This window comes from Gossypium hirsutum, chromosome D02 (assembly GCF_007990345.1).
Source record: "Gossypium hirsutum isolate 1008001.06 chromosome D02, Gossypium_hirsutum_v2.1, whole genome shotgun sequence".
In the NCBI taxonomy this organism is placed as follows: Eukaryota; Viridiplantae; Streptophyta; class Magnoliopsida; order Malvales; family Malvaceae; genus Gossypium; species Gossypium hirsutum.
Genome location: NC_053438.1, coordinates 58356378 through 58368912, shown reverse-complemented (window position 1 = coordinate 58368912; position 12535 = coordinate 58356378). Strand labels below are relative to the sequence as shown.

Here is a 12535-nt window from a genome sequence, read left to right as displayed (position 1 = left end):
TAATGACTCATTAAAAATCAAATTGTGAATTTGTCAAACTCTATGAATAGAAAAAAAACTGATTTTAGTTGGAATCATGCTAAATTTGGCATATGAAAAGAGTATAAATATCTTGTGTAGTGGCTTTGAAAAAACACACTGTAATAGAATTAAAAACAATTCTTCTCTCTTTCACACATCAGTAGATATTCAAGTTTACTGCCATTTTTTCCATTTCTTTATTTTTGATTTAATTACTTTTTAAGTCCTTTCTCCTTTTCACCTATCACCGTTACATTCAAACCCACTTTTAAACCCTAATCAAGTATGATTAATTTCATGCTCAAGTAAACCCCATTTAGCCAAGCAAATTGGGCTAAATTGAAACGGAAAGAAATAAATAGGCCAAATTGAAAAGTTGCAGAATTAGTGGTTGATTAAGAACCAGATTGTGAATTTGTCAAACTCTATTAAAAGAAAAAAAATTTTGATTTTAGTTGGTTGTTAGACATAATCTTAGGAGGAATCATGCTAAATTTTACATATGAAAAAAAAAAGACAAATACCTTGTAAGGGTTGCTTCGAAAAAGCACATTGTAATAGAATTAAAAACAATTCTTTTCGCTTTCACGTATTAGTAGCTATTCAAGTTTACTGCCATTTTTTTTTCCATTTCCTTTTTTTTGGTTCAATTGCTTTTTAAGTCTTTTCTCCCTTTCACTTATCACCATTATGTTCAAATCCCCTTTTCAACCCCAATGGAGTATGATTAGTTTCATGCTTAACTAAACCCAATTTGGTCAAGCAAATTGGGCTAAATTGGAACGAGAAGTAATAAAATGGGCGAAATTGAAAGTTGGAGAACTAGTGACTGATTAAAAACCAAATTGTGAATTTGTCAAACCCTATGAATAGAAAGAAAATCTGATTTTAGTTAATTGTTAGGCCTAATCTTAGGAGGAATCATGCTAAATTTGGCAGATGAAAAGTGTATAAATACCTTGTAATGGTGACTTGGAAAAAAAGCACACTGGAATAGAATTAAAAACAATTATTTTCTCTTTCACGCATCAGTAGCTATTCAAGTTTGTTGCCAATTTTTTTCCATTTCCTTATTTTTGGTTAAATTTCTTTTTAAGTCTATTCGCCTCTTCACTTATCACCATTACAATCAAATCCAATTTTAAATCTCAATCGAGTATGATTAATTTCATGCTAAACTAAAACCCATTTAGCCAAGCAAATTGGGCTCAATTGGAACGGGAAACAATAAAATAGGTCAAATTGAAAAGTTGCAGAATTAGTGGCTGATAAAAAATCATATTATGATTTTTTCAAACTCTATGAATAGAAAAAAAATCTTATTTTTGTTGGTTGTTAGGCATAATCATATGAGTAATCATGCTAAATTTGGCAGATGAAAAGTGTGTAAATACCTTGTAATGGTGGCTTAGAAAAAACACAGTGAAATAGAATTAAAAACAATTCTTTTTTCATGCATCAGTAGCTATTCAAGTTTACTGCCATTTTTTTCCCCATTTCCTTTTTTTTAATTCAATTTATTTTTAAGTCCTTTCTCCTTTTCACCTATCATCTTTACGTTGAAATCCATTTTTAAACTCCAATCGAGTATGATAAATTTCATGCTCAACTAAACCCCATTTAGTCAAGCAAATTGGCTAAATTGGAACAAGAAGCAATAAAAGGGGCCAAATCAAAAAGTTGTTGAATTAGTGGTTGATTAAAAATCAGATTGTGAATTTGTCAAACTCTAAGAATATAAAAAAAATTGAATTTAGTTGGTTGTTAGGCATAATCTTAGAAGGAATCATGCTAAATTTGGCATATGAAAAATGTATAAATACCTTGTAATGGTGGCTTGGAAAAAACACACTTGAATAGAATTAATAATAATTCTTTTCTTTTTCAATCATCAGTAGCTATTCAAGTTTACTTTCATTTTTTTTCGATTTTCTTATTTTTTGGTTTAATTACTTTTTAAGTCCTTCCTTATTTTCACTTATCACCATTACATTCAAATCCATTTTTAAACCCCAATCGAGTACGATTAATTTCATGCTCGAATAAACCCCATTTAGCCTTAGGCTGGTTATCATTTCTATCGAAAATTGTGAGATATGAACCCGTGCTAAAACCTTTTAACACGGTATTCGTTATCTCTCCGGTATATGAGATAGTTACATTCGTCCCGTAAAGTTGATCCAATTTCAGCTCAAAGTGCATGTTGGGAGGGAGTTGTTTTGGCGTATAGTTGGGAAAGTGAGTTTTTCATCTGCCATATTCGAGTTTCCGTGAATAACTTGGCATGATAAATTGGAAAAAGCTAGTTAGGTTCCGTCAAGGGCAATAGTGATCAGATTTAAACGACCCACACGGTTGTGGTCCTTAATTCGAGTTGGACTTTTGTAGTTCGCAAGGCTGTGGAGATCTTAAATCACGAATGCATGTTACGTGGTTAGATAATTGGTAAAGGTTGGTTTGCAGGTCGTACCAGAACAAACTACACAAGAAAGAGTGGGCGATTGGGGCGGCTTTAGTCGCAATAACTAACTTATCGTTAAGAAGAAAAAAAATCCATTTTCAAGGATCAGTTTGAGTTCGGAATGTACCGAGACTAAGGCTAAGCATTCACACATTGATTTACCAATTTAATTTAAATTACTTAATTTTATTTTGCAAACTATTATTCTGTTATTATTTCATTTTATTTTATATTTGTTTTTTATTTATCAACCTAAATCCCCCTTTATTTTTTTTTCAGCTCTGCACGTCCAGGTTGTGGGCATGGCAGTTGCCTAAACTCAGGAATTTGGTCATGTAAATAGGAAAATTAGGAATCTCAGTCCCTGTTGGATCGACCTTACTATTCTATACTACCATTTAATTCAATCAGAGTATAGGAAATTATATTTGGTGGTTTTGACGCTCATCAACCTCTTCTAGGCCTTCATCATCAATATCGTTCAAAACCTCATCAAGATCGGGGTCACTAAAATGTTCAACGTCGTGATCATAATTTTCATCATTATCGGACCCTTCTGCGACGTCTGCATTGGTACCTATCAACTCCGGATGTATTTGTAGACGGGGACCAGGGAAAGGGTTGTTATACGAACTACCATCATAATTTGGATTCTTGGGCATTTGCGATGTCCCTCCACAGTTTGACTGATCTGTCAATTCGACATTAAGATCAAAGTCAAACCCGTGATGTTGACTTATTGGATTGACATTCTAAACGGGCTCTAAATTGGCGAACTCAACGAATAACTCAACTAGTTGGGGGTTCTCATTCCCAGTCAACAGCCATATTGCCATCATAGTCCCAAGTCATCATCATCTAACAGTTGCATATCCATAAATTTCAATGGATTTGTAGAGATTGAAACCTTGTAAAATAATATGGACATCGTCCTTCCACAATGGATAACTATTTTCGCACTGATCTTTCTTTTTATTTCTTCTAGTTTCACAGTTTTATTGAATTACAACCTTACTCTTTGCCGACCTTGAAATACACAATCAACATCACCTTATACAATTTCTCCATAAAAAAGGATGTACACAAAAAACATTGAGTTATTCATTTTCACCACAATTTTTGAGCTCTTCTATTAAACACAACAAATTTTCTATTTTCTTCTTTTCCGGTTCAACTGTTAAAAGAGTGTAAAAAAAATGTATTTGTAGCACCACCAAGGTGGCCAAGTCAAAGAGAATGACTCCACCAAAATAAAAATAAAAATAAAAATTTATAGTGGTCACACCATTCTCAATGACACCACCAAAATGGTTACGCTAAAGAGAATGAATTCACCAAAATAAAAAAAAATCATTTTTATTAAAAATAATTTTTTAAAAAACTCAAAAAAAATGATAGCATGGTGGTCACACCATTCTTTATGGCTCCACCAAATAAAATAATTATTTTAGTTTTAAAATAAAAATAAAAATCACTTAAAAAGATTTTCTAACATAATAAAGGTGATGGCACCAATCTATTTGACTCTACCACTATTATTTATTTTTTAGCCCACGAAATATTCAAAAATATTGATATTGGAGTGATATTTATACAGATCACGCCAGATAGATTGGATCCACCCAAAAAAATTATTATTATTTAATTCTAGCGACCAATAATTAGTTGATGTGGTAAGTGAGTGGCGTCAATATCTTTAGCTCCACCAACTTTCACTATTTAGTTCAAGTCATTTACGTACATAATTAAAAAAGTAAATCATTTTTATAATTAATAAAATACTTTAGATTATATTTTTTATAAATTTTTATTAAGCTTTTCATTATTAATGTAAGAATGTTGAAGAAAGCCCATGGGTCTCCACAAGATAAATTGTCTTGCTTCTTTCGATTGTAAGTGTAAGAAAGCATATATATATATATATATATATATAGCTGATAGGGGCAAGAATTGGTAAGGACGTACTGTTGCCGACACAAATGTTTCAATTTTGGTTGTCACTAAAGGTGATCTTTCAGATCTATTCTTTTAAGTTTGAGCCTGGTTTGGCTCAAAATATATGTTTTTTTTTGTTCAAGTTTGATTCAATTTAAGAAAGATAAATTTAAATTCGACTTGATTTGTCTATATTTTATTTTTTAAAAATTAATTTTTATTTAAAAATAATTTTTAAAAATATATATAATACATTAAATGCGCTAAAAATGTTAAAATAAAAGTTTTTTAACACATTAAATATACATAAAAAATATTTATATTAAAAATCACTACCATAAATATAATAAATTTTTTATTATATTAAAAAATAAATAAATATAATAAATATTTTATTTTATTAAATATAATTTTTAAAATTTTATATTTTGAGTTGAGTTTTTTAGTTGGGTAAGCTTTTTTTTGTTTTGGATAATTAATTTAATTATTACTGGATTAGTCATTTAATATAAATATATAATTATTATTTAACTTATATAATTAATGTAATTAATTTTTATAACATAATATATTTGAGCCAAATCAGGCCAAGTTCGGGCCAAAAAGATTTGCCCAAGGCTCGACCCATATAAAAAATGAGCCTTAAATTTTTCTCAAACTCATTTTTCGGATATCGTATTTTTTTCAAACCCTCTTATTTTTCAGACAAGCCTTCGAGCCTAGTTATCACGGGCTGCTAGTCCTGTGGCTCCTGCTATTCGGCTGGGGTTTGTTCTCGCTGCTCACAACAGCAAATTTTATCATACAAACATCACATGTACGTATCATATTGTATATTGTGTGCTAATGACGTGAACAACTGTATTTTTATGCCTTCGAAGCAAATCTATCAAGTATTAAGAGAGAGAAAATAAAGAGCATTTATTATCGAACATATAATCTATTATTGAATTAATGTGAAGAACAAAGAAAGTTATGCAAGGACCTCTGCTCGCCTTCGGAGGGCGATTGAGAGACGCCAAGCATCAAGAAGGACATCGGGTAGCAACCGTGCGAAACACCACTGAACAGCGTGAGACCAGTACGGCGTGCACCGTGGCTCATAGCCTATTTGGCGGATCGCCGCTTTGGCATAATCTTCAGGCGATGGGACAAACATAGATTTCTCGATTGATGCTACTTTGGATGCTAAATTTGTTGCCACATATAGCGGTACCTGCGGGGAACACACATGTATTTAGAATAAATGATTTACATCTGAATATTACTTTTGTATTTGATGTACCCTCAATAATATATAATTCTGCAATGCCATCTCTTAATTAATTTGTAAAAACTGGAAAAATAATTTCTAAAAAAAATAATTAATAAATTCAAATTGGTATTAACTAAAATTTAGTTCAAATTTATACAAACCCAAATATATCAAACATAATATATAAAAATTTTAATTAAATTAACTATTCGAACTCAAAGGATAAATTTGAAATTAAATTGTTTTAAAAAAAATTTAAAGATTAAAATGAAAAATTATCATCATATTAATGGTAAATATTGAATACTTTATTTTTATTAATATTGGTCATTATACTTTGAGAATATGGTTAGGTATGCTACATAACTTTTATTGGATTGAATTTTACCTATAATTTTTTTATTTTCTTGAATTTTCCATTAATTTTTATTTTTATTAAAATTTATCACTTACTATTGATGATTTAAAAATAAAAATATTTTTGAAATATTTTATTTTATCATTAACAATAAATTAATTTATAAAATATTAAAATTAATAAATTAACTTACAATTTTTATTTAATAAAAAGCTCAAAAATTAAAATATTAAATAATTGTTTTTATTAATTGTGAGTATTATATTAATTCATTATTTCTAAGTATTAAATTAAAATATTAAAAGTTTTAAGCTATTTTGAATTAAATTTGAGTAATAAATTTCAATCAAATAAAAGTAAAATCACAAAATTCAAAATAAAATATAATGATAATTTTATCTCTAGTTACAAAGTACAATGATAAATATCATTCAAAATAAATTATAATAACAAGTTTAAACTTCCACCAAAAGTATAGTATCAAATTTGTACATTACCCCAAAAATTAAAATTTTATATTTAATATTACCGAAAACTAAATAATAAACAGCTTAAATTTATAAATTCAAACCCAAAATAATATAAATCTTTTTTTATCTAAAATAATACAAACCTAAATCCAACCCACCCACTAACCAATGGTTTATATACATGCATATCATATCCCATGTGATATAGATGGTCATGGATGAAATTAAATTTTGCCGGATAACAATCTATATTTTTTATACAATATACTTTAAATCCATTCTTTATGGTAAAGAATTTATATTTTTATTAAATTTTTAGTTGGCATCTAATTTCAGATTCGAATTTTGAATTTCGCCTATCCTCTTTTTGTCAAAAATAAAATTATTATTTAAAATACGTCTAAAATTTTGTTCAAATCCACTTATTTGCAAATAGTCTAATTATATATATATTTTTAATTTTTTTCTATAAATAATTTAAATATATTATTGTTTTTAACCTTTAATAATTTGGACAATTTAATATTTCCATGCTTATACTGATATTATATATAAATTGCAATATATAAATATAAAACTAATGTATCTATCTATAATCTAATTTAAAAATAATTTTAATTTAATTTAGAATTATTAGTTAAAAAAATTGTGCCAATTTTAAAATAGAGTTATTATTCGAACAGAACAGTAAACATAAAATATAAAATAATTGTAATTATTATAATTTAATTTAATTTAAAAATTATTAGTTAAAAATTTGACATAAAAAAATTGTGATCATTTCATTTTTTTTAAAGTTGGGCTGATTTTATTGATATAAAACAGAATTATTACTCGAATAGAGTTTTAATATCTTAATTAATACTTAATTAATATTAAAGTTATATGCTACTTCAAATTTAAGTTTAGCTTTATAAATAGCATTCAGTACAATCAAATAGCATCTAAAAAAAATTACAAGTAAAAAAAATGAAGATTGTTAGAACTATATAAAACCATATTCAAACAACAATGGCATCGGAGAGTGATAAAAAATATTTTAATTGATGATGATGTAATATAATGTTATAATATTATTTTTTAAAAATTTTTATATAAGTTGTTTATACTGTGTGAAGCAAGTACTTACATACGCTCTTTAAGTTTCACTATACGCATCTATGCATGTGTGAGTTTTCAATCAATTCTGTTTATACATGTAATAGTTTGGTACAATACCTAAAATTATCCATAACCCTACTCCTACTCTTAAATAGGAGAATAAATGCCCTCCAGCACATTCGATCCCTTATCCTTCTACATTGGTAAAAATATTGATACCAATGAACTAAGACTCAGTCGACTATATAATTACTGTAATATAATTCCGTTTATGTGTTATATTAATTTAACCTAATTGCAATTATAGGAATTATTTGTAATTAGAAATTGTAGCTTTAAACAAATATTATTCAGTTATTTTTATATTTATTATTATTAAAATATTAAATAATATAATAAATCTAATTGGACCCATTGTAAAGTCCTTTATATTCACTTCCAACCCTATTATGTAGCAAAAAATAAGCAGCAAATTGGACTGTGAAAGAGTGTCATACCTGGCATTGCACGTCAATCCCTCTTAGTTTATATTCCACATACAGAGATCTCGATAACTTATCTATATACCTGCTTAACATTAATTATGTAGAATAATTTTCAATATAATATGGTTATGATGTATTGAATAATATAATAAATATAATGTGATATGATTAATATTTATATTTTAAATTTGATATAAGTAATAATTTTGTATTTATATTTTCACAATTCAATAAAAATAATATAATATATAATATACATACTAATATTAGTAGGTATAACTAAATGGAAAGAGGGTGGAAGATAAATAAAAACGATCAGTGTCTTCTTCTTTTTTTCAAGAATTTAAGGATTTGAATATTTGATGAATGTGTTTGGTTTGAATCAAATTAGATTCCATCATAATTTTGGACTGAATCAAGGTTTAACTTTGAATAGTGGTGAGCATTCGATCGAATCGAATCGAAAATTTTCGAGTTAATCAAGTTTTCGAATATCATTTTATCATTCTAACTTTATTTGAAGTTTTCTCGAATCGAGTTGAGTGAGATGGAATTTGAATCGAATCGAATCAAATATATTTGTTCGAGTTAAATTTTAAAAAATAATTTTGGGTCCTTGTAACCACTATCACCCATCATAATAAAATTTGTCCACCTTAATCAAATTTTTTATTAACTTTCATCACCTCATAATTTATTTATTAATTTTTTATATACTGGTTAACTTCTTTGCTTGCCTAGTTGTTTCAATTATCTTCAGATTCTTGTCACTATGTATTTTGGAATTAAAAAATATATTAAATGAAAAAATATGATTTTTTAAATAAAAGTTATTTTAAAAATAAAATGTGAAATTGATACCAATATAAAATTTTAACAAGAATATTTTATGACATAATTAATAATTCAATTTTAATATAAATATCCAATATGACTAAACAATTCAATAATATAAATAATATAAAATGTGAAATTTAATTTAAGAATATAAATAGTAGATATAAATAAAATTATTACTATTTATGTTTAGTGATTTTTTTGGATAATTTTAATTTTTTATTTTAGAGTAAAGGGTGAGAAGTAAAAGTTTAGGGGAATAAAAGTTTGAGGGAAAGTAAATAGGGGGAGTAAAATTTTGGAGGGAAAATATTAAAAAAATTGGAGGGGAGAGGGTTTGTGGTAGATGAGAGGTGGGATGGGAAGGGAATAAAAGTTTTAGGGGAAAAGTGAGAGGGAGTAAAAATTTTGGGGGAAAATAAAAGGTTTTGAGGGTTTTTAGGAGTAAATTTTTGAGAAAAAATAAATGGGAGAGTAAAATTTTGGTGAGAAATGAATTTTGGGTAGATTGGGGGTTGGGAGGGGAGGGGAGTAAAAGTTTTAGGGGAAAAGTGAGAAGGAGTAAAAATTTTGAGGGAAAAGTAAAAAAAGTTTGGGAGTTTGGGGTAAAAATGTAAAATATTATAGTTTTATATTTGAATTACTCGAATTATTCGAGTTATTCGAATTCGAAAACTCAACTCGATTTGAACTCGAAATTTGAAAAAAAATTCGAGTTGATTCGAATAACTCGATTCGTTTAACTCAAAATTCGATTTTTTTTTCGATTTTTTCGAGTCGAATCGAGTTTTGCTCACCCCTAACTTTGGATATCAAAGTTTGGTTTATTATTCAAAATAATATAAAAAATTAAATTTAAAGAAAAAATAAGGAAAATAAAATATTTTAGAAATTGGGTAGTAAAAAATGTAAAAATATGAAAAAGTACAAAAAAAAGGAGATTAAAAATATGAGAGGAGTATATTGAAGTAATGTATAATGGAAAAAGTTCAAAATGAAAGAATAGTTTTTTTAGAACTCACTTTTTTATGGTGTTTTAATAATAATAATAATAATAATAATTTACTTTACTTTACTTTACTTTACTTTACTTTTAGGATACTTTAGTAATTTAACTTATTGCGAAATTTATATTAAAACAAAAATATGATATTAATATTGTTAAGTTGAGCGATAAGAAGTGGGATATATATAAAGTAGAGTTTTAATTTTAAAGTTTGAAAAATAAAATTAAGAGAGTTTATTGCTTTAGAAGTATTGATCTAATTAGGTTTCAGATTTAATTGATCTAATATAATTTTTGAAAAATATCACAGAAAAAAAGAATTAAATTAATTTTTGAAGCTTGATAATTTATTTTTATATTGAAGTTTTAATTTTTTTTATCTAAGTTAATTCATGAATTTAATAATATTTTTATTTTAGAATTTAAAATTTATTTTTTAAATGAATTACTTAAAAAAATACATGAAAAATTACCAAATTTAAGGATTTATCGAGTTGATAAAAAGGGCAATTTACCAATAAAAGTTCTTTTTTTTCAAAAATTACCGAAATGAACCCATTTTTTAATTATTTACCGGAATTGTCATTTTTTCGGGATATCGCGTCCATGTCAGCGCGATGTCAGGGTACGCGTCAGGAAATCGCGTCCACGTCAGCATCTCGCGCTGACGTGGACGCGATTTCGGCCCACGCGTGAACAGTACCCAACGGTCAAAAAAATAAAATATCGGGCCCATTTCGATAAATTTTAAAAATATAGGGTTTTTTTGGTATTTTGAAAAAATAAATTTTGAATCTTTTTGTACTTGTATTTATTTTTTTAATCAATTAACTCTTCAATATTACATCAATAGCAACAAGTACAAAAAAGATTCAAAATTGTTACCAACAAGATTTGAACCAAAGTACTAAGGGAAAAGAGCAAACATCTTAACCAATTAAGCTAAACTAATTAATTGACATATTATAGAAATATTGTTATTATCTTAATTATATTACTTACGTTCTAACGATTTATCGGACCTATTCCATGCACGTGTCAAATCAAAAAAAATAATACAACAATTCTGTAAAAAAAATCCGATGTTTACTTCAAATAAATAAGGAAAATAATGATTTGAATGTTTTAAAATTTAATTTTAAACCGAAAAAATTGAAATTTAAAGGCAAAAAAGGATCTTTTTTGACGAAAACTGCGACAAACCGCATTTGGTTGTTTGTCAGCACGTAGATCTCAAAAAGTTATTCGAAATAAAAAAAATCGTCTAAATCGGACAATTGAGCGAAAAGTTATGGCCTTTTAAAGTTTTCCAAATTAAAAAACATAAACTGTTCATCCACGACAGCAAATCGCATCCTCGTAGGTGCGATTTGTGTCCACGTAAGCAAAGCGCGCTGACGTGGACGCGATGTTCTGACATATCCTCTGACATCGCGCTGACATGGACACGATTTCGGGGAAAATGGCCCATTCCGATAAATAATAAAATACTGGGCCTATTTCGATAAATTTTAAAAAAATAGGGCTTTTATGGTAATTTGGCCTATAAAAAAGCGTCATATTATTTAACCCGGAAAGAAAAAAACTTATAGGCTTACGCTTTTGTAGCGGCATAGATTGTGTAAAGAGGATGCGAAGGGACAACAATGGAAGCACCAGAACCGACGTTGACAATCGCACCGCGCTTCCTATTTAACATCTCCGGCAGCACCGCTCTGGTAACCCAGGTCGTCCCTTCCAAATTCACTCTAATAATCCCCTTCACCACTTCCTCCTCCACCTCATGGAAATACATGGCTCTAGGGTACGTTATCCCCACGTTGTTGATCAACACACCAACTTCCACCCCCTTCACCGCCTCTTCTATTAACCCGACACCAGCCGATAGATTGCCGGAGAAATCGTGGGCCACGACCTTGATCTTTAGATGGGGAAATTGGGCTCGGATTTCAGCTGAAACTGTTTTCAGCTTGTTTAGGTTCCTACTGACGAGTATAAGGTTAAGGCCTTGATGAGCTAGTTGGTTGGCAAAGGCTTTCCCTATTCCGTCGGTAGCTCCGGTGATGAGAGCCCATGAACCATAGTTGTTGAGGTTCTTGGGTGGTCTGAGAAAAGTGGTGAAAACCCAGTTGAGAAGGGAAATGGAGTGGGTGAGAAAGGAGAGGAAACCTAGAAATGAGAGAGCCAACAACCATGTGGGCTGCATCTTTTGGGATGGTTGATGCAGTGTTTTGCTGGTTGCAATGGAATCGAGGTTTGGGGTTTATTGATATTGCTGAAAATCAGTTTTTATGTTGAACATAGGATTTAACTTTATGTCGTTAATTAACTGCAAGAGTGCACCATAATAAATGCGAAGTTTACATATGTTCCTACACGTACTGATGATAATCCACCATTTATTATTATTATTATTTGGCGACAAAATTTGTCATAGGTTTAGGGTGAGTTTGGATAGGCGGTGCGTTTACCTACGATTAGGGTAAAAATAGCGGTGGCGGTGAGATTCGATACTGTAGCGTGAGACAAAAAGTAAACTAAACGCATCGCACCGCACCGTACCCAATCGTCCATTCAAACTCACCCTTACTTCATTCAAAACTGCT

The 12535-nt window shown here is 28.7% G+C and overlaps 1 protein-coding gene across 1 annotated transcript; it reads right to left on the bottom strand.

The window, feature by feature from the left end:
- Positions 1 to 5024: 5024 nt before the first annotated feature.
- On the bottom strand, positions 5025 to 12161 carry LOC107907878 (very-long-chain 3-oxoacyl-CoA reductase-like protein At1g24470). Its single transcript, NM_001326997.3, has 3 exons — positions 11528 to 12161; positions 8099 to 8168; positions 5025 to 5633 (listed from the first exon to the last, which is right to left on the bottom strand). The coding sequence occupies exons 1-3, from the start codon at positions 12133 to 12135 to the stop codon at positions 5391 to 5393; spliced, it is 921 nt and encodes a 306-aa protein (NP_001313926.2). The 5' UTR covers positions 12136 to 12161; the 3' UTR covers positions 5025 to 5390.
- Positions 12162 to 12535: the final 374 nt, after the last annotated feature.